Source organism: Leptonychotes weddellii, chromosome 3 (genome assembly GCF_054177405.1).
Source record: "Leptonychotes weddellii isolate Sample4059 chromosome 3, ASM5417740v2, whole genome shotgun sequence".
Taxonomy (NCBI): domain Eukaryota; kingdom Metazoa; phylum Chordata; class Mammalia; order Carnivora; family Phocidae; genus Leptonychotes; species Leptonychotes weddellii.
The window spans coordinates 17,273,975-17,295,184 of record NC_138371.1 but is presented as its reverse complement, the minus strand read 5'-3'; the positions used below and the strand labels follow the sequence as shown (position 1 = coordinate 17,295,184).

The 21,210-nt window shown below is 58.9% G+C and overlaps 4 protein-coding genes across 10 annotated transcripts in view; 2 read left to right on the top strand and 2 right to left on the bottom strand.

Annotated features, from left to right (window-relative positions):
- Positions 1-3,731: 3,731 nt before the first annotated feature.
- On the top strand, positions 3,732-4,982 carry GPBAR1 (G protein-coupled bile acid receptor 1). The gene is given in 2 exon segments (XM_006752483.3): positions 3,732-4,780; positions 4,783-4,982. Coding segments are annotated over 2 exon segments (1,050 nt in total). The 5' UTR covers positions 3,732-3,855; the 3' UTR covers positions 4,908-4,982.
- Positions 4,983-5,229: 247 nt separating this feature from the next.
- On the bottom strand, positions 5,230-10,184 carry AAMP (angio associated migratory cell protein). Of its 2 annotated transcripts, none has more exons than XM_006750543.3 (11): positions 9,977-10,184; positions 9,359-9,517; positions 8,547-8,666; positions 7,922-8,061; positions 7,527-7,671; positions 7,149-7,232; positions 6,929-7,044; positions 6,675-6,778; positions 6,433-6,523; positions 6,129-6,283; positions 5,230-5,705 (listed from the first exon to the last, which is right to left on the bottom strand). In XM_006750543.3, exons 1-11 carry the CDS (start codon positions 10,095-10,097, stop codon positions 5,630-5,632), a joined length of 1,311 nt encoding a protein of 436 aa, XP_006750606.1. In that variant the 5' UTR covers positions 10,098-10,184; the 3' UTR covers positions 5,230-5,629. The 2 variants fall into 2 exon arrangements, with proteins under 2 accessions (XP_006750606.1, XP_006750607.1); XM_006750544.3 differs by having other exon boundaries at positions 9,359-9,514.
- Positions 8,038-21,210, top strand: part of PNKD (PNKD metallo-beta-lactamase domain containing) — a 62,038-nt gene continuing 48,865 nt past the window's right edge. For 4 of the 6 annotated variants that reach the window (XM_081813617.1, XM_081813619.1, XM_031021843.2 and 1 more), the window contains exons 1-2: positions 10,505-10,612; positions 11,353-11,521. In XM_081813617.1, the coding sequence (XP_081669743.1) occupies positions 10,546-10,612; positions 11,353-11,521 (236 nt within the window). In that variant the 5' untranslated portion in view covers positions 10,505-10,545. Of the gene's footprint in view, positions 8,177-10,504; positions 10,613-11,352; positions 11,522-12,634; positions 13,017-21,210 lie in introns of those variants that run through there. The other 2 variants (XM_006750541.3, XM_031021844.2) reach the window with 2 other exon arrangements.
- The window catches only part of TMBIM1 (transmembrane BAX inhibitor motif containing 1), a 17,064-nt gene continuing 9,790 nt past the window's right edge, over positions 13,937-21,210 (bottom strand). Inside the window, exons 3-12 of the mRNA XM_006750542.3 lie at positions 19,965-20,065; positions 19,125-19,189; positions 18,901-18,954; positions 18,360-18,410; positions 17,801-17,840; positions 17,527-17,564; positions 17,245-17,332; positions 16,814-16,909; positions 15,793-15,846; positions 13,937-15,368 (exon numbers count right to left, since the gene is read on the bottom strand). Coding sequence (XP_006750605.1) covers positions 15,222-15,368; positions 15,793-15,846; positions 16,814-16,909; positions 17,245-17,332; positions 17,527-17,564; positions 17,801-17,840; positions 18,360-18,410; positions 18,901-18,954; positions 19,125-19,189; positions 19,965-20,065 — 734 coding nt within the window. The 3' untranslated portion in view covers positions 13,937-15,221. The remainder of the gene's footprint in view (positions 15,369-15,792; positions 15,847-16,813; positions 16,910-17,244; positions 17,333-17,526; positions 17,565-17,800; positions 17,841-18,359; positions 18,411-18,900; positions 18,955-19,124; positions 19,190-19,964; positions 20,066-21,210) is intronic.

Sequence of the window (21,210 nt, the reverse complement as noted above, 5' to 3'; positions counted from 1 at the left end):
AACGGGGACCACGGTGATTGGCCTGCAGCTGGAATGGAGGGTCCGGAAACTGCACCAGAGCCCGTCTGTGGGCCAAGGGTCTAGAAGGCCGGGGATGAGCCAGTGCCAGAGATGGATGGGGAAGCAGAGAAGGCCCACATGGTCCAGTGAGGAGGAGACAGGACCCAGACTTCCCAGCCCCTGCCGCCTAAGCCGCCCCCTTCGGACGTCATCCCACAGACATTGTTTAGACAAAGCAGCGAAGAAGAAACACAGACATCCTGGATCCCCAGGAGGCCAGGGCTGGGAACAGAAGGAGGTCTGTTTATTCCTGGCAGCCCAACTTCTGAGGGGCCCCACACCCACTTGTGTCCAGGCCCCAGTCTGAACTCTCCCAGAGCCTCTGACTTCTGCCCGACCAGATAGCGTGGGCCTGAGGGCCGGCTGCTGGAAGCCCGCGTCCTCTGGCCGCCAGCTCGCTTGAGGAGGGTTTTGAGGCTGGATGCTTTCCTCTTCCCACTTTTTGTCCCAACAGAAGTCCTGCCTCCCCGGGCCCCCTGACCACTGTGCAGGATGGGCAGAGAGAGCTAGACCCCTCGGGCCGCCAGCCTTCAGCCCGGCTCTCTCTCCCTGCCCTTCCCCGCTGAGGGCGCAGAGGTCCCCTCACTCCGTCTACCTGTGCTCTTGAGCAGGGAGGTCTTCCGTCCTGTCTCATCTCCGGCTTTCTTGCTGCAATTTCAACCTGCTCCCTCCCACTTCAGCCTTCTTTCTAGCACCCCAAGGCCTCACTTGATACCAGTGAAAATGGGAGCATCACACCTCTTGGCTCCCTAGCCTTGCACTTGCCCTTCCTCTCCTGTACCTGCTCTCCTTGCTGTCTGTGGGGCAAAGGGCCATCCCCTCTTGCTTTTCATGAGCTCTTTGTCTGCCTTTCTCTACGGAGTTTTCTTAGCGGGGACAGGTGGCTGGAGGGAAGCAACATGCAGAGGGCAGAAATCCTAAAAATGTTAACAGCTGCCTTTCATTGAGTGCCTGTGTGCCTAGTGCTCATTTAAGTCTTCATCACGTATTAGCTCAGTTAGTCTCGCCCTAGGTGAGCGCAATATAAGCCCCATTCTACAGATGAGGAAACGAAGGCAAAAGAACTTCAGTAATTTGCCCAAGTTCACACAGCTAAAAAAAAAAAAAAAAAAAGGATCCCAGCCAAGATTCTAAGATTCAAGCCCAGGCTTTCTGGGCTCACGCCTCTTATTCACCACGGAGGCCTCCCATTAAGTGTCAGACACTGGGATATACGCAGTCACAGATGTTACTCCATGATATTCCCGCAACAGCCCAGAGTGGTAGTTTTACTTGTTCCCCTTTTACAGGTGGGAAAACGGGCCCAGAAGTTAGCTTGCCCAGTGCCACACCCCCAGAGCCATTTTTACCTCATTGCCCAGAACTTGACTCAAGGCAGTTGAGAAAAGTGTAGAATGACCCCAAGTTCTAGAAGGTAAGGTTGGCTTTATAAGCCGAAAGGCCCATCAGGTAATAGGATGGGAAGATCCTCAAGCTGCAAACACCCCCAGCCCTGGCACCATCAGACACTGCTCTTCAGAATTTTGGAGCTGGGTGTGCTGTCAGCCGGGTGGCCACTCCAGGGGTTTAAGACCCATCAAATGTAAATGTATTCGCTGGGACAGGAAGTGAGTGGAGAGGGGGAGCCGAAACCCTGATTATTCATTGAGTGGACTGCATTTCTCCCATTAGCTAGGCAAGCAGCAGGTGACAGGGCTCCAAGTTGGGTGACCTGAGGTAGGGGATCTGCCACCTTGGTGGCAAGCTATAGCTGGTGGCTGGAGAGGGGGCATGCGGGTACAGCACAGGGCGAGGGCACTGCACCAAGATGGGAAGGCCTCCCAGCCCCTGCAGCCCAGTGTGTGCCAGGCCCCACCCCCCAGGGGCGGGGCCAGGCTGAGCCCCACCCACCCCAGCTCCATCCCTCCAGAACCCAGGGCAGGGGCAGAGCCTGGGCAGCCGAGAGCCTGGGGCCCTGCGGTCCCCGCGGAGTGGAGGCACCATGTCCTCACCGGCCGGGACACCAGACAGCGCCAGAAGCCCTGCAGGCCTGCCTATGGCAGCACCCTGACACTGAGGGGAAAGCCCAGGCTGGGCCAGCAACACCTGCCCCCAACAGCCATGTGAGTAGCTACGCCCTCCTCCCCCTTCACCCGTCCCCATCCACCCCGCACCCAGCCTCACCGGGAGACCTCAGCCCCGGGTCCTGAAGAGGCCAGCACAGCCCGCCCAAGCCACCTGGGCCTCCAGGGCGTGCAGGTCGCGGGGCCAGCCCAGCTCTGGGAAGGTGGCCCTGGGGCCAGCCCTGCCTTTCATGCTGCCCCCGGGGGAGGAGGGGTGGGGACTCACTCCAGGGCAGTGCTGGGAGCTCCAGCTCCGGACTCCAGAGTCCAGGTTTGAAGTCACGGACCCTGAGGTCTCATGGGGTTTAATAAAGGGGGCACAGGGACGAAGGGAACAGAAACTGAAGGGCCTGATAGAGAGGGAAGGATGTCCTAGGTAGAGGGCTTGGGGTGAGGGGTGAGGGACGATGAGGAAGAGGAAATGGGCTGACGGGAGGGGAGAGGGGCAGTAGCTTGGTGTGGCTTGGCCGGCCTTGGCGGGGTTGGCAGCTGGGAAGAGAAGGGTCCTGAGCTCGGGGTGGCGGTGGTGCCCTCGGATCCGGTGAGCTGGGGGTGGGGGCAGGTGGGAATCCTTTCCTTCTTGACTTTAACCCTAGCAACAGCAGCTGCTCCCTGCTGACAGCAGCAGCAGGAGTTTCCCCAGGGCCGAGACTCTCCTCTTCCCCACCGTGTGGCCCTGGGGCCAGGGCGCCGGAGGGGGCTGAGGACACGGAACCAAGAAAGGGAAGGGCGGGGCCAGATCAGCCACAGAACGGCCAGGCCCTGCCCTCAGGCTCCCCCCGCCGCTTCTGGGCTCAGCTTCTGGTGTGGGGCCCGTCCTTGCTGCCGGCATCCTCCTCCCCAGTGACTCCTCTCTTCCTCCAGTTCCCAGGAAGGGCCCTGTTGCTAGTGTGGTGCAGATGAGTCAAGTTTATGGGCTGGAAGTCCTACCCGGAGGCTGCTCACTGAGCTGTAACCGGCTGTGCGGGGGAGGGAGGTGCTCAGGGGACGGGGCACCCTGCTTGCTGCTGCCACCCGTGGCCCGGGCCTGTCGCTAACTCAGGTGTTCGGCCAGCCCTGCCTTCACCTCTGCCTGTCGCCCCCACCCGCCCCCCCAATCCTTAGCAGCCTCCCCTCTCCTAATGCTCTGGTGCCAAGCAGGCTGGGAGCACCTGAGGACAGAGACCTCTCCTTCATCGTAGCACCCCCACCCTGCACTGGCCCCAGCCCGACCTGAAGGAGGCTCTCAACTGATGGCTGGCCAGAAACCACTCACACCAGCCAGACCCTGTCCTCCCTTCTGGCCAGTTTTAGAGGCCTTGCCTTGTGGAGGCAGGGGTGGACAAAATGCTCTGGGGCCTTGGGGCTGGGTGGGTCCGCCCTTCCGTCCAAACGCAGGCATCAAACGCGGCGGCCCGGAGGGGCTCGGACAGTGAATGGCAATGGCCCGCCGGCAGGGTAGGGCCTGGGGAGTTGGGTGAACACAGGCACCCCGCAGCTCCAGCCGCGGGACAGACTTGCTGCGGGAGGTGGGAAGCCCAAAATACGGACTTTTATGTAAATCGTAACTGGCACTTAATTGAAAAAAAAAAGCGTGCCCGCTAAACATGTAAGGCCCGCGGCCCGCCAGCGGGCACCGTCTGCCTCACTGGGCCGCCCGTCTCTCACGCAGGCCCGACTGCTGCTCCAGGCGCCTCCCGGCCCCGGGCCCAAGATGACACCCAATGGCACCACGGAGGCGCCCAGCCCCGTCCCCGCGGGGGCCTTGGGGCTCTCCCTGACCCTGGCCAGCCTCATCGTCGCTGCCAACCTGCTCCTGGCCTTGGGCATCGCCCGGGACCGGCAGCTGCGCCACACGCCCGCCGGCTGCTTCTTCCTGAGCCTGCTGCTGGCCGGGCTGCTCACGGGGCTGGCGCTGCCCGCGCTGCCCGGCCTCTGGAGCCAGAGCCGCCGGGGCTACTGGCCCTGCCTCTTCCTCTACTTGGCGCCCAACTTCTCCTTCCTCTCCCTGCTCGCCAACCTCCTGCTGGTGCATGGCGAGCGCTACGTGGCCGTGCTGTGGCCCCTCCGGCCCCGCAGGCGCCCACGGCTGGCCCTCCTCCTCACCTGGGCCGGCCCGCTGCTCTTTGCCAGCCTGCCGGCGCTGGGGTGGAACCGCTGGGACCCCGGCACCGGCTGCAGCTCCCAGACCGTCTTCCCAGTGCCCTACCTCTACCTCGAAGTCTACGGGCTCCTGCTGCCCGCCGTGGGGGCTGCCGCCCTTCTGTCCGCCCGCGTGCTGGCCGCTGCCCGCCGCCAGCTGAGCGACATCCGCCGGCTGGAGCGGGCGGTGAGCCGCGGCGCGCCCTCGGCCCTGGCGCGGGCGCTCACCTGGAGGCAGGCGAGGGCGCAGGCCGGGGCCACGCTGCTCTTCGGGCTGTGCTGGGGTCCCTACGTGGTCACCCTGCTCCTGTCGGTCCTGGCCTTCGAGCAGCGCCTGCCGCTGGGGCCCGGAACTCTGTTGTCCCTCATGTCGCTGGGCAGTGCCAGCGCGGCGGCCGTGCCCGTGGCCATGGGGCTGGGCGAGCAGCGCTACACGGGCCCCTGGAGGGCGGCCGCCCGGAGGTGCCTGCGCGTGCTGCGGAGGAGAGCCCCCCGGCCCGGGGCCCGGCCCTCCACACCAGCAGCGCAAGCAGCGTGGACCTTGACCCGAACCGGGGCAAGGGCCTCTGCTGGCCCCTACTCGAAGCATCTGTCCATCTCGGCCACCAAGCCAGTCTCCTCTAGTCCCCAAGCCCCTGGACCAGAGGCCCTGCCCTTACGTGACCCCACCCTGACCAAATAAACTCCTCCGGCCCTGTTCACGGTTATCTCCGCAGCTCCGAGAGAGCGGTGGGGGCGGGGAACAGCAGCGCAAAGAAACCAAAGCCGGACACGCAGCCACAGATCCGACTCCCTCAGAATCAACGGTCGGGGAGCACGAGCCGCCGCCCCGGACGGGGGGCTGAGGAATCTCAAAGCCTAGCAGACTTTGCAGGGAGCCTCACCCCGACGTGTCCCTCACTGGTTCCTCATGTCCAGACGCCACAAAATCCACACGCACACCGTCTCTGGGAAGTATATTTTATTTACATTTTTAAAATCTGTAACTAATATCTCTTCCTCCTTTCCACCCCCCAGAGATTTGGGAAGGGAAAGAACGGGAACCTCAAAGACCTACTCCCCACATACAAACACACACCCCCGGGGCTCACACCAGCAAATGAAGGTGAAAGAGAAAGAGGCCTGACCACCCCCCCAACCGCCCCCCCGAGGGACCCGCACATCTGGGTGAGGGTGGGGGGAGCCCAAGGGGTGGGTCTCTTAAGAGAAGGGACAAGAGGGGGTAAGTCAGTTTGAAGGGGTTGAAAAGTAGTCCGAGGCCCCCCCTCCTCTTCTCCCATACCCTACCGCCTCTGCTGGTGGGGTTCTCCCTTCACCCCTCAACACCAAAGCAGAGACTGCAGCCGTTAGCGGTCAGGTCTCTGGACACAAAATACTTTTGCTTTGTGGTCTCCTGACGTTGTCACCACCAGGGAGGCATCTCTGTGGACAGAAAGCGCAGGTCGATGGGACTGAGGGACCTGGGGCCCGGCCCCAAGCCCATTACCCAGGGACCCTCGGGTGGCCTCCTCCAGGGCATCCTCAATCCTAGACCCCTGGTGCCTGGCACCAGGCTGACGTGTCCACGTCGAGTGAACACACTGGACGCCAGCAACCAGTAAGGGGATCAGAGAAGAGCCCACAGCATGGGGGAGACGGTCCCAGCCCCTTAGCCCCAGAACGGAGATGTGAGAGCCCACGCAGGTCACCCTCAGGCCTCCCCGCCCTTCGGGCTCACACACCAGGCCTTGGACCGCAGCTTCCCTTAGGAAGCCCCTCCCACACCCCAAGGACCCTGCGGCCCCCCAAGTGCCATTCCCACCCTCCACATACACAGAGACTCCAGCCCTTGCCCAACTCACGTACTTGCTGAGGGCAAAGTCCAGGATCTCGGCCGTGTGGCCCCGGTAGTCCGTGAGCAAGCGGCCGGTGCGAGCATCCCAGAGGCGCACGATGCCGTCCAGGCTGCAAGTGTAAACCACGGCGGTGCCCGCCTCCCACAGCAGCTGCACGATGCCTGACTGCACCGGGGGGCCACGGGACAGAGCGGGCAGAGCGGACGTCAGGGCTGGGAGAGCGGGAGGCGCCTGCCCTGACTTGGGGGGGGGGGAGCAGCGGGGAGGCGGGGAGGGCCACAGAGGGCCACGCCGGAGCTCCAGGCCGCCCGTACCTGGTGCTGACACTGGTGCCTGAGGGTCTGCGTAGACAGGTCATAGATGGCCAAGGTCCCATCCAAGTAGCCAACAGCTGCCAGAGGCATCCTGGGCAGAGGAGAGCACCACTAAGGCTCGTGGAGGGACCTGGACTCACGCACCCTGCGCTCCTCCCTGGCTCCCCGGCCCAGGCACCCCTCGCCAAACCCCATCCTCCCCAGCTTTCTCCTTTCCAGGCCGAGGCCCTTCTCACACTCACACGCTGCAGAAGCCCAAAGACTCCACGGAGTTGGACTCGCTCTCCTCCCCTTCTCCCACGTTGGGCTGGGAGGCCACGGTCTCGGGTCTGAAAACCCCCACCACCTAGAAGCCGTGGGAGAGAATCCGAGGATGGGAGGAGGGCTGATGAGAAGGAGGGAAGGCGACGGGAGAGGGGCCAGGAGAGGGGCCGAGAGAGCCCTCGGTGGGGGGGGACACATGGCACGGGCAGCAGAGGCTCCAGGTCACCCTCACCTTGCCAGCGGTGGCGCTGACCAGCTTGGCCTGGCAGTCCACGGAGCCGGTGAGGATCAGGCTGCCGTCCTGGTTGGCGGCGACACAGGTCAGAGGGCCCTGGTGACCCTCGGTCCCTAGGACGGAGCACACGGCTAAGTCAGGCTTCCTCGCGGCCCCCGACGCCTGCCCCAGGCCTTCTGCACAGACACCCGGTGAACCCTGGCCCTGCCCTGGAGACCTTTTAGTACGTGGATCGGGCTTCCCTGCTTCAGGTCCCAGATCCGGATGGTGCCATCTTCATAGCCGACCACGGCTCTCTTCCCTGAAGGGCCGCAGGCACGGACGAAGAGAAAGACAGCACTCACAGGCACACCCGGCAAGGGAATGGGGGGGAAGGGGGAGACCAGGAAGTAAGGGAACGGACGCCGCCCCAGGGACTAGCGGCCAGTCAGGGCAGGAAAGGGGAAGCGGTCGGCTCTGGGGCCTGGGTCCGTGTTCTGGACAGCAGAGCTCGGAGCCGGCCGGCTAAGGCCCGGGAGGGAGCCCAGGAAGGCGCGTGAACCTGGAGCCAAGCTCTCTGCGCCCCGGGAAAGACAGACGGGGCAGCAGCCCTCACCGTCAGGGAGGACTCGGCCACAGGTAGCTGGGCAGCTGGGGCCTTGGAAGGTCTTGCAGTCACCATTTGGGACCTTCCACATCCAGGTGTTGCCGTCAGCCGTGCCCGCCAGGAGGACAGGTGCCCGAGGGTGCCACTCCATCCACTGGGCAGAGGGCAAGGGTCAGCAGGGAGGCCTGTCCCCCCTAGGAGCCCATCCCATAAGCGCCACCCAAGCTGTCCTTGCTTCCGAGGGTGGCAGGGACGGGACAGGAAACAGCCCCACACTCTTGCTGCACGTGGAGAGCACGCTGCCTTAGAGCGGGCTCGGTCTAGTAAAGGCGAGACTGGACCCCCCCAGCTCCCAGCTCCTCCCCAAGGCCCCGCGCAGCTGAACACCACTCTGATGCTCTCACCTCCAGATCTCCCGCTTCAAAGGACCAGACCTCCTCCTTGGTGTCCACCTGCCACACTTTCAACAGGCCACTCATGTCCCCTGTGGCCACGAGGGTAGAGTCGTGGCTGAAACCAGCACAAGTAACCGAGTCTTTATGGCCTGCAAAGGGAAGGAGACAGAAAGAGAGGAGAACATCAGGAGAACAGGACCCAGGTGGCTGACCCCCAGAAAGGACCAGCTGGGAAGAGAAGAAGGCTGGGTCCCACCGTAACAGGTGACTCCTGCTCACTGCCGCTCCAGGAGGTCTCCCTAGGGATGGTAATGCTCGCCTCCCACTCCACCATGCCTAGCCCAGGCCTATGTCCTCCCCATTCTGTCCACTCCACACCTCTGCCCAAAATACCGGCTCCTCCCTTCTAAATATCCTACGCTGCTGCTACCTCCTCCCAGACCTTCCCCAGACTCCTTTGGCCAATACTGGCTCCCTCCCCATGCCCAAGACAGACTAGGTTATTCTGAGGTCCTTGGGTCCAGCATTGAACTGGCCCAAAATGGGCACCAGTAAATGGCTGCTGTCTGCATAACCATTGCAGGCTAGCCCCCTATGACCTCCAAAGGAACATGACCTCACCGTACTCCCTCACCTGCACACTCAAAGAGCAGCTCCCCATCGCTGAGCCGCCACACGAAAGCTTTGTCATCCTCACCCCCTGTCACTGCCAAGGTGTTGGTCTTGGGGTCCAGGCTCACACAAAACACAGAAGCTGTCCAAAGAGATATTCCATGAGTAAGCGGACAGGGCTCCCACCCCAGGTTCTGTCCTTCGGGACCTTCAGGAAACCCACCCCCTTCCACCCAAAGCAACATGTCTTTCCTCCCGGAAAAGAAGAGTGCATCCAAGTTCTTCTAAGTTTCAAGCATCAAGTTGTTGGAGCAATTCCTCCCCGTGCTTGCCAAGCTCCAAGTCCTTCCCCAGGGCTGCTGCGTTCACCACCCCAGACAGACACACAGACAAGAGGAGGGTACACGTGCAGGCTTACAGGTCTCAGCACGGGCTGCCACCAGGCTGAGCACAGAGTGAGGAAAGCACCCTGTCACTTACCTTATTAAGGGCCACCAAGTGAGAGAATCATATAAAACATGCTCAAAAAGGTACTACTACCTCTAATTTACAACAACACGACTTTTTGAAAAGAAACTAACACCCAGAGAGATTAACAGAGATCACAAATCTGTAAGGAGCAAAGGGAGGATTTGAAGCCAGGTGTCTCGGCTGGCTCCGGGAGCCAAGCTCTCCCCCAGGCCTTCACACTGCGAGCTCCTCCAGGGCAAGGCCAGCCTCTGTTTTCCCACCTCCATGTCCCTCGGAAGGCTCCCTACACAGCAGGTGTCTGATGTTCAAATGCCCACATGCACTGAGTTGATGACTTGATGACAGATTTCCTCAGAGACCTACCTGAGTGCAATGCAAAGGTGACTTCGCTATCGTCTGGGCCCTCCATGCTGCCGACCACCCCTTCCTGGGGTTCCAGAACCCAGCCCTCCTCGTTGCCCTCTTCCTCTTCTTCCTCTTCTTCAAAGTCCACATCTTCCATCTCCTGGGCCAGATCATCTGCTTTGGGGAGAGGGTTAAGAGATGGGGCTCGGCAGACAGTAAGAAAAAGGGCAGGGGAGAAGTGGTGGGAGGCCTGAGGCGCTGGGGTGTAGCAAGAGGGTCGGCTGAGGTCAGACAGAGAGGGTGAAGCGCGGGGAGAAGCGGCAGGGAGGAGGGGGCACTGGGGACGGAGGACAGGAGAGGTCTGAGGACCCGGGGTTGGCCAGAGACGGTGTAGGAAGGGAGGACCGAGGGGATGATGGGAAGGGGGTGTGTGAGGGGAAGGGCCAGAGGAGGCGTCAGGGGAACCCCCACCCCTGCCAGGCCTGAGAACTAAGTGTGGGGGCAGGGAAGGGGGGAAGGGCGAAAGAGGTCGGGAGGAATGACCGGTGGGGAGGGGACGGGAGGGGGGAGAAGCAAGGGTCAGAGGCCAGGGGTTAGCGCCTCCTGTCCCACGGCCCGAGGAGCGGCAGTTCTCACCCGGGTCCGGCGGGCCAGGATCCAGTTCTACCACCTCGATAATCTCCTCATCACCATGGAAGCTCAGGGTCTCCAGTGGGGGGGTGTCAGCGGCGGCCCCGCTCTCGGATTCGGACTCCATGCGGCGCAAGCGGCCGATCCACTTCTCTGGGCCCAAACGCCTCCCAGAGTCAGCTCTGCGCGACGACGCGGAACTCGAGCCCCTCCTCCCGGGAGGAAGTAGGCGTAGGCGACTCCCCGGCAGGAAGAGCGACGGCCGCTAGGCCAATGGCGAAGGGGGCTAACTGGCCGACCCACCAGTCACAGGGCAGAGTTGGGAGAAGGGGCCGGGGCGTGGCGGGGAGAACCCAAACTCCGCCCGGCCTGACTCCGCCTCCAACAGGAGGGAAACAAGCGAGCGTGCGCGCCTCCGGGGTCTCCTGGGAAGGGTAGTTCTCCAGGGTCCCCTCGGAGGCTTCTGGGAGATGTAGTTTCTGGTCTGTAGGCAGGACGGAAGGAGCGGGGGAGGCCCCTTACGCAAACTACAATTCCCGGCGCGGAGCGCGGTGAAGGGGGGGTGGGATCTGAACATGGCGGCGGTGGTAGCTGCTACGGCGCTGAAGGGCCGGGGGGCGAGAAATGCCCGCGTCCTCCGGGGTAAGGAGAGGGACCCCGGGGAGGGCAGGACGGCAGGGGATCCCCTTTTTTTTATACATCCCAACCAGCGATAGCAGGAGGTCATGGCTGTCGATTCCTGCCTGCACCCCTCTGCAGGATCATAAAGAGTCAAGGGGCTCAAAGATACTCTCTAGAGGTCACCCAGCCCATCCCCCTGCCCTCAAGTTACGCGACACCTGTGGGGTCATGCTGCGAGAGGGAGCTCCGAGGAAGCCTTTTAGACTCCCGCGCTCCAGGTGTTTCACACTCACCGCAGTGCAGAGGAAAGAGCCCTGGGCTTCTGGAGGCTCGGGTTCTAGCCCCGGATAATTAGCAGTTTGACCTTGGGCGAAGCAGTTCGGCTCTCGGGGCTTCAGTTTCCTCTTCTATAAAATAAGGGGGTGGAGTAGACTACCTTTAAGCTCCCAGTGCTAACATCCTGCAGTTTGAAAACCTTTCCTCGGATTTCCTTGATACGACTTATGTGAGCCCCACTGCAGTCCTTCACATTCTGTCGTCTGAGCAGATGAAGAACAACGAAGCTCGCTCTCCTGGCACCAGGGTGATGAGCCCGCAGTGACGTGGAAGTGGCTTCCAGACGTGCCACCTCGATGGCAATTTTCCCATTTTCCCTTTGGATTCTCCCTGGCACTTGTTACTCCAAACTGCTGTCTCTCCCCTTTTTCCCCTGGGCTTTCTTCTCATCCTCTCTTACTGACCTTCCTTCCTTCCATCCGCAGGGATTCTCTCAGGAGCCACAGCTAACAAGGCCTCACAGAACAGGACCCGGGCACTGCAAAGCCACAGTTCCCCAGAGTGCAAGGAGGAGCCGGAGCCCCTATCCCCTGAGCTGGAATACATTCCCAGAAAGAGGGGCAAGAACCCCATGAAAGCTGTGGGACTGGCCTGGTGAGTTTTAACTAAAACTCTTTGCCCACCAATGGGGAGTGGCACAGTGGAGGGCGGGACCCAGAAAGTTTCTTCAAGTTTCAGGTGGTGAGTTGAATCTGAGGTTGTGGGGACAGAACTGCTTGACGTGAGGACTGGAATCTCAGAGGAATGGCGCAAGGGAGGTGGGAAAGTATGTGGAATTGGAGACACAGTGGGTTTCGGTGTAGTAAGCTGGGCTAATCTGATTGGAGTTTGGGTCCCTGGCCTCATTCTCTCTTTCGGGAGCTTGGGCTGAAAGCCCATTGAGCTCTTTCATTGAGATCATGAGAGATTATGTTAGTTGTATAAGTAGCATCTAGAAGGTGTCCAATACTTCGTTATTTGGATCTGACTCTGACCTTAATATGTATTGTTGATCAACATTAAAAGGAAAGGAGAGGAAAATTAACAGTTTTTTCCACACCTGAGGTGTGCCAGTACTTTACAGTGTAATGTTTTAGTTTTTCTGAGATAAATGTTACATCCCCTAAACCCAAAATACAAAAAAAATTTCTTTTTTAATTACATCCCATTTCACAGAGGAGGGAACTCTAAGTAAGGTTCAGAGGTGGGATTCTCACCAGGTCTTATGACTCCATGCCCTCTCCCCCCACACTAAAGTGCCTCCCAGGTAGCGGTTACTCAGATGAAGGGGAGTCGAGGAGGGGATGTGGGGCGGTTAAGGCAGAGGGAACCTTTGCCAACACTTGGAGAGGGAAGGAGGATGGGCCATCTGGAGAATCTTGCATAGTCCGTATGGCAGGATCGCAGGGCTCTCAGGTCAAGGAGCCTCAAGCTATACGGGAAAGGAATGAAAAGATGGGCAGGGGACCAACCACACTGGGCCTTTTGTGCTGTGCCTAGGAGTTTGGATTTGGCCAGGAAGTGACGGGGAGCTTTAGAGAGTTTTAAGCAGTGCGGCAGCAGGATCTGATTGGCTTTTGGCCCTCCAGCAGCCAGTGCGGAGGCTGCAGAGACACGAGAGGTATTGCGGTGTTCGTGCAACCGATGAAGCTGGAATGAGATTGCCCCAGCTCCTCTGGCTCAGGCTTGGCCCCTCCCCAAATCCCGTGCACATCTCCCCACCCCTAGGGCCATCGGCTTCCCCTGTGGTATCCTCCTCTTCATCCTCACCAAGCGGGAAGTGGACAAGGACCGTTTGAAGCAGATGAAGGCTCGGCAGAACATGCGGGCATCCAACACGGGCGAGTATGAGAGCCAGAGGTTCAGGGCCTCCTCCCAACATGCCCCGTCTCCTGAAGCAGGGTCGGGGGTGCAAGCCTGAGGAACACTGCCACCCTCCCCTAGACTGTATTGACTGTGGCCTCCAAGACTGAAGTCCTCTGGGTTTGGCCAAGATTCCGGTCCTTGCCTATGAGGTCCGCCAGAGGGCGCTGCCAGCCCCCTGCCCTGCCCCTCCTCAGAAGCCAGCCAAAGGCAAATAAAGTCCTGGAATGTTTTGAGCGCAAAGGAACCAGGAGTGGGCTTGTGAAATCCTTGGGACGGGAGGGGCCGAGGGAGGGGTTGGTTACTCACATGTGCTCCTCTCACAGGAGCGCTCAGTGTTCCTGGCTGGCTGGTTGGGGAGACTACGGAGACTTAAGTTCAACAAGCTTAGGCTCAGGCCCTGGGGACCAAGCCTTCAGAGCTGCTGGCCAGGAGGGTGGGGTCTCACTGAGCCTCTAACGAAAAATAAAAAGAATCAAAAAGGGATTCAGAGTGAGGCGGGGGAAGCACTCCTCTTGGTCCGGTCCAAGTGACTGGGCACTCTGGACCTCAGTTTCCTTGTTTGTAACAGGAATTGGACTAGTGATTTCTTTTTTTTTTCTTTAAAGATTTTATTTATTTATTTGACAGAGACATAGAGCAGGAACACAAGCAGGGGGAGTGGGAGAGGGCGAAGCAGGCTTCCCACGGAGCAGGGAGCCCGATGGCAGGACCCTGGGATCATGACCTGAGCCGAAGGCAGACGCTTAATGACTGAGCCACCCAGGCGCCCTGGACTACTGATTTCTAAGGCATGGGTTCTAAACTTGAACCTGTGGTTCATCTCCCTCCACCCCCACGTGTGAAGTCGTGTGAACACATACAGCTTTGTGGGGAGCAGAGTTCATAGCTCTCATGTGCATTTGTAAAGGGTCTAGGATGCAGAAAAGGTCACGTGCCACTGCTCTGACCGGTCCCTGCCAGACCCAATATTGCAGGGTTGAACCTTTACCAGTCTGTTGCATCCATCACCAGGAAGCACTGGGGCAAAATATATTTGATTATCTTAGAAAAGGCAGAAGACGCCAAGCCAGAAGGCAGAGGTAGGAAGCGGATGCTTAGGGCAGAGCCAAACCAGCACTCCCAGAGCTCCCACCTTAAAGCAAAGAAACCAGAGCCAAATAGGGGTTTAACTCCTAAACATAAAACTTTATTACATTTCTAGTTATGTCCTTTTGCGTGATATATTTAGGACCAAGTAGTTAAGAGAAGTCCTTATTATATCCTTGGGCTAATTTGGTTTCCACCCCCACCAACAGATCGACTCTTGTCCCCCTCCCCCCCCCGTTCCAGCTTGAGGCACTAGGTGTTGCGAAAAAGTGGCAGCTGGCTGGAGAGAGAAGGCTCAAGTCTGAAATCCCCCAGTACAAACTGAGAGCGGAAGTCTCCTTTCGCTCAGGGTCCTCCCCAGGTTAGCATAAGAACACGGAAGTTTCCATGGATACCACAGGAGGCTTTCATATCCCTCAGACCAGGCGGAAGACCCCAGAGCCTTTCCCCTGCCCCCACCCTGGCCTCTCTTCACCCTCGTTACTTCCTGGCCACACTTACAGTCCTACAAACCACCCCATCTCCTGACCTTTGCTCCTCACTTTCTGCTCTGAGCAGCTTGGGCACTGGAAGCAAGAGGTCTCTCTGACCAGAGATCTCAGAAGCAGCCGGGGAGGGCCCAGGCAGCTCTGGAGAATGGGGACCAGACGGCTGCGAACAAGCCTGTCCTCTCCACCACCAGAAGCCATGAGGAAGCCCAGGGTAGATGCCACTCTGTATTGGCCCCTGTGCTTGACTTTGCTTACTCCCCTCTTCCTCCCCTGCTCCAAATAAACAGTATATGTATATGCCATCGAAAATAGGGGGATTGAAGCAGGGGAGACCCATGGGCACAGATCTCTTCTACCTTCAGGAGCTTGAAGGGTTGTCAAAGGAGTACAGGACAATGGCCTGGGAGTCCAGGAGGCTGGGGACAAAGCTCTCTGACTTGGGGGTTGAGGGAGGAAATAGCTCTAGCTACAGAGCCCAGAAGCCTATGGCAGAGGTGGGAGGGGACACCTCATCACCTCAAAGTCACTTCTACCTCTCATACTCCTTTTTGGCTACAGAGTAGGCTCTTCTTGTCCTTCCCTGCAACCCCAGCTATTGAGAAGAGTTTGGTGCCATGTAGTGGGTGGAGGAAGAAGGCACATCTGCCTAGTCCCCTCTGGGTCTGTCAAAGGCAAGAGTTAGTCCCCAGTTCCTCCAGCCCGCCAGCTAACCTGTGCATCCATCACCAGAGAGGCCACCCATTCCAGGACAGAACAGAAACTGGGCATGTTACTGGAGGGAGAAGGAAAGAGATCTGAGGTCCAGACTCCGGTCACAGGGCCCAGCCCTCTAGGGAAGGGGGAGCCCACGGTGGGGCGGAATGCGGTGCTCCTTAATTGCGATCCCCGACCAGCTGCAGCATAAAGGTGAAAATGTAGATGATGTCGGTGTAGATCTGCAGAGCGCCAGTGATATAGTCCTCGGGGCTGATGGTGTGCTTCCGGTTCCCCAGGACCAGCTGCGTGTCATAAGCCAGGAACTGTAGGAATAGGGAAGGCACGCGTGAGGACCCAGGGGCTCTGTGGCCAGAGCTCCTTCCTGGTTCTCATTTCATCAGCAGATCCGTCCTGGGAGCCTCCGTGCCATGCAGTATGCTTAGGGACACGTTAACGAACAGCACAGCACATGGTCTCTACCCTCAATTGGTTCAGAGTCTAGAAAGGGAGAGAGACACACCCCCATCCGTAATAGGGCCTGCTGGGTATGCTCCATAGCTGGCAGGTGAACAAGAAAGAGGTGTCAGGATCGCCCAGAACATCAGTCATCTCGACAGCGGAGAGAGAGAAAGGTAACTGTGGCCCACTCCCTGCCTCCCAAGCAGCCCGAATTCATGTTCTGTCTCTCTAGTTGCTCCCCTCCAGCCCCTCAGCTCCCCTGCCAAGAGGGAGCAGGGCCTTACTCACCAACGTGAAGCAAATGGCCCCCAGAGCAGCATAGACCATGTGGAGCCAATAAATCTGGGGAGAGGGGACAGGGATGGTGTTAGAAATCTTAGCAAAGCACGGACCCAGGCAGTCCCTCAGAACCAGCTTCCCCCTATTCTGGGAAGAATAGGGAAGAGCAGGGAGACCCAGGAAGCTAGCTACATGAAAGGACCACTTCTGCCTTCTAGATCGGGGAAGAAATTAGTAGTAGTAACATATTTGGGATGCCTGGCTGGCTCATTCAGTGGAGTATGCAACTCTTGATCTCGGGGTTGTGAGTTCGAGCCCCACACTGTGTGTAGAGATTACTTAAAAAAAAAAAAGAATAGTAACAAATTTGGACAGAGAAAACAGGCCATCCTCCAGTGGTCATATGAAACCAATCTCCAAAGTTAGGGTACAGAAGTGTCCACTGTACTTCTGGAAAAAAGCAGGTGGTTGCGTTGTAGCTCTGGGAGAGACAGAGCCAGGCAAGCACTGGTCAAAGAGCCCTGTCCCCTTTCCCCCAGTCCTAGTCCGCGCTCAGTCATGGTTCCTGCAGCCAGCCTGGGAAGGAAGCCCCCAGCTACCCTAAGGACTGCCAGAATTCTGGAGCCCTCCAGGTGCCTGTTCATAGAAGGGCAGGGCCAGCCATGGTCCAGTAGGCAGGTGCCCTCACAGCACGGTGCTCCCCTCCTCGCAGGTCCCTTCCATGCAAGCCCATCTTCTCAGTCCTGGGCGCCTCTCCCATCTCTCTTCTAGAACCTAACCTAAGCTGCCAGGCAGATCTCCCCACTACTTCCCACGGGAATTCTGCAATGCCATCCAGGGCCTTAGGTTCTACGGCTCCCAGGGCCTTCTCATCTCCACATAGAGATTACCCTAACCCAAATGATGGTGCTCCCGTGTTGGAGCCTTTGCTAGCCAGTTGTGAGCTTCCAGAAGGCCTGGCCAACACTTGATACAGAAAGTCTCCTCCGAGTGCTAGGTTCGCTGACCCCAGCTCTCCCAGGACACTCACATATTTGAAGGACAGCACAATGGCAGTGACAATCCCAGTCACCATCATCACAATTCCCAGGACACAGAAGAGGCCTGTGCACGAGGTAAAGTCCACCTGCCAGAAAGGGAGGAGGAGGCACCTGTCAGACGAGTGTCACAACCAGCAGCCCAGCCAGACTGCCCCGCCTCCCCAACCAGGGAATCCCAGTGCCGCCTCCTAGAAGGCACGGGAGTAACCATGACATTCTAAAGACAGACACAGGGAACAGTTTTATAGGTGCAGATAGGAAGGGAAGGGGATTAGGGTCTCTTAAGGGAAATCCCTGGTGTAGACGGGTCTGGGCCCTGGCAGGCCTGCTGCAGTGCCAAGCCTGGAGGGCCAGGTTTATATAAAGAAAGGGGGGGTGGGGTGGCCAGGGAAGTGCCCCCCACCCCTCCCCATACCCTCACCTTGGTCTGGAAGCAAAAGATGGTGACCGAAATGGACACCACAGCAGTGATGATCATTGCAATGATGACGACTTTGGTTTCATACACACTGAGGGGAAGGAGTTCGGAGAGGCCAGAGGCATAAGTCATATAGGAATGACTTCAAAACTATCACTTCTAGAAGGATCCTGCCCGGCATCCCCCCCCCCACCCAATGCAGAGGACTGCCAGCCCAGGGATGCCCCACTCCCTCCCCCATAATACACATTTCACAAGAGTGTGATGGTTTGTCCCTGAGTGTACCTGGAAATGGTGCCCGTCATGAAGCCCATGGCAAGAGTCTGAGGGGAGGACAGAGATAAGAGTGGAACACGTAAGAAAGGCGGGCCCCCTGCAGGCACGGCCCTGGTGGACTGCCAGAGCTGGGGGCACATGTGACTGAGCAGGAAAGAGGCAGCCACGAGGAGACCAAGGGCGTGGGTCAGGTTAGGGTTGGGGAGAGCGCCAGGGACATCGCCATGGTTGTGTCCCCAGCCCTTCCCTCAGACCCACCCTCCCTCACCCCTTCTTGACTTACAAAAATGGTCAGCAGGATGATGTTCCATGGGAACCGGCGTCTGAAGGGAAAAAGACCGTGATTAAGTGACTTGGGGCCAGCCAGGTATCAGAGGCTCTTTCAGCAGCAGGTAGTTCTGGCTCAGGTGCTTGGAGAATGTGGCCTTGACTTGGGGGGGCGGGGAGGCTGGCATGGCCTTTGGGACCTGCTCAGGTGTTCTGTGCAGGGACAGCGTGGGCCAATGGGACAGACCTGGGCTGTGGAACCACAAAGACCCGGATCCATTTGCAGCTCTTACCCGGCCTGCCTGTGTTAACTGTGGGAAAGTTACTCAGCCTCCCTGAGCCTTGGGTGCTTCCGATTTGTTAAATGGTTAAAATGCTACATACCTTGCAGAGGTACCGTAAAAATAACAGCCACACAACTGAATCGATCACACACAGGCAAGGGACTTTGAACACACCTGAACCTCAGCTGCGCCCATCATCACACAGCTGCTATAGGGATCCCCTTTCTTCCCCAAACACTTGGTCCCCCCTCTCCTGCCCCCCACCATCCCTTCTCATTGTCTGGGACTCACCTGGGTCCCTGGCAGCAGGCGAGGGTCAGATAGGTGGCCAGGAAGACAGCACTGGGAAGAAAGAGATGAGGAAGTAGCCCACAAGCCCGATCCACCCCTCGGCCCCCTCCGGGACCCGCCTGGCAGCACTCCCCAGGCCGGCAGGCTGGGGGCCCATGGAACCCTTTGGAAGTCTGAGGGGAAGCCACCCAGGACAAGAGTACCCCAGCCAAGGGCACTGAGAACCTCTGAGACAGAGGGTTTAGCCAGGAAGGAGGCTGAAGGAGACCGAGGCAGATAAGCTAAGAGAACTTGGGGACCCGCTGGCAGTCTGCATGTTGCCACCGGTCCCCTACCCCTGCTTCCAGGCGCTCTGTGGTGCTGTCACTCCTCACTTGGCCCCTCCCACACACCCACACTCCCCAGCACAGCTGGCAACTTGAAGGGCCCCTCTCAAAACGTATTTGGATCCCTGCCCTGAGAGAAGCTGGTCAGTGGTCCCCCCTCATCTCCTTGCCCCCCTCTCCCAACACACATACAGCAGAGGGGAGCGGAGACTCACTAGGACACATAGTAGACATACAGGTTTCTCCTCACGAAGTCGCCAACTGGCTTCCTGTGGAGCAGGGGAGGATGGGAGGGGAGAGGAGTCATACAAGGCTTGGCTACCTCCCTGCCCAGGCCCCCCCACACTTCCCTTCAGGGTCCATCTGAGCACAGGGCCCACCCCACCCCGCACGCCCCGCAGGGGACCCAGTAAGACCGGGGCAGCGTCCTCAGACTCACACGAACGTGAAGATAGCAATGATGGCCACCGTGATGAGCAGCTGGATAGAGATGATGGTGTAAACCTGGAACACAAGCCAGGGTGGGGGCGGCACGTGTCATTGTCCCACCCATCCCCCCAGGAAGCAGCCAGCCCCCCACCCAGGAGGCCAAAGACCCTCTCTGACTGGCGGGGAGGGGGCTCTTTCTTAATTTTGGAGGATCTCTTCTTATTTCATTTCCACTCAGGGGCCCTTCCCTGCTGCCACCTGTCCTGAAGGCCACCCCGGAGTAAGGAGTCTGGCTCAGAGACTACCCACACCCTCAGGGCTGACCCCCACCTCCGGCTGCTCCTGCCATCTCTCCCCACCCGCCATGTCCCACGGCCAGCCTCGCTTCCCTGCTTCCTCCCCCTGCCTCACTACCAGGTAGTCCTCCACGCTCACACAGCAGTTTCTGTGCCTACTCAGCAGGGTGCTGTGCACACGGGAGCCCGGGGAGAGGAGGAGTATAAACAAGTATGATCATTCTGGCTTCGAGTTGCTTCCAGTCCCACAGGAGAAAGAAGTTTGGGGAGGGCAGGACACTTTGGCAGAGCCTGCCTAGATTTTCCTAGATTGAATCTGTCCCCTGCCACAAGGTCAAGGAAGAGAGGACTGAGAGGCGGGGAACATGTGTCAGGAGGAGCTGGCGCCCCTCCCGAGGGCAGGGCAGAGCTAGAAAAAAGTTGGAAGGCGGCAGCATATCTCCATGGGAATGAGTGCCCGGGGCTGACAGTGCCTGGCCCTCCGCACCCCGTCCCCACCCCATTCCCACCTCCCAAGGGGCCTGGGGACAGTGGCCTCCCAGCCCGTGTCTCACCTTTCGGATGAAGGTGTGCCGGACTTTCCTGTCATCCCACTCTCCAGGCCCGAAGCTTTCACTCACTGCTCTCTCCTCCCCATCATAGCCCTGGCCTGGGCCTGGAGGAACAGATCACGTGTGACCAACTGGGGACTGGGACACGTGGCCTCAATCCCAAAGCCTGCATGACATTATGTCAGAGTCTCCAGTATCTCCAGCCAAAAGACAGGTACCGTAACTCAGGAGCTCCTCACCCAAGCCAGGGCCTCTAGACGCCCTCAGAGTGACCCAGGGCTGGCCTGGGCACCACATGGAGCCGTGTGTCCCTGTCACGAGGGGCCTTAGGTGTGAGCCCATCCATCAGTGCGCATTCATTGAGGGCTCCTGCGTGAGGGTGTCCGGCCCACACCTGGGTGCTCTGGGTTACGTGTAAACACACATGGTCCCTGCCATCTAGGGGTCACGACCTAGTGAGGAGGCCAGGCATGGGCAGGGCTTGGAGCATCAGCGGCAGGACGCCAGGGCCGTCAGGAATGAAAGGAGGAAAGGCAGGAAGAAACACAGAGCACGTGTGTGGAGGGTGGAGAACAGAGTGAGGGCCATGTCCTCCATCCGGCAAGCTTGAGCACTCAGGGATGCCAGGGGTCCACGTGCCCAGGACAAGGCGTGACTGTGAACGTGACTGGTGCGCTAACATCCCCACCAGAACACGTATGAACACGTATGGGCAGCTGAGGGCTGGCCATGCCCCAGCATTCCAGAGGCTGCGGGGCTCAAAACATTCCCTCAGTGCCTCCTTAGGAACCGCTTTCAGAATCCACACATGAGCCATTCACAAAAAGGCGCTGCATCTCATGTCTCATTTCTGACCCGACAGGGCATTTACCTGCCATGACATTTATCAAACATCCAAATAACTTCTGGATGTTTGCAAAACTCAGACATTACCTTAACAGATGAGGACCTGTTAGCACCGAGAATATTAACAAAACAAGACCAAAAAAAAGTGTTTCAGGTTCTAAAGCCAATTCCTAAGGGAGGACTCTGGGGGCAGAGGTGGCACCTGTAAAGTTAGGACACGGAAATGGCTTCCTCCTAAGGTAGCCGCTCTGAAGTAACTAGTTACTTCATCCTGCCACTTTCTCATCTGATGTGTAAGTTCTGGTGTGTGACTATGGACTCGGTCTCCTTGCTGAATAAAGTGGCTAGCAGGCGTCTGGGGCGGGGGAGTGAGGTGCTGAGGGGGCAGGTGGGGAGGTGGCAG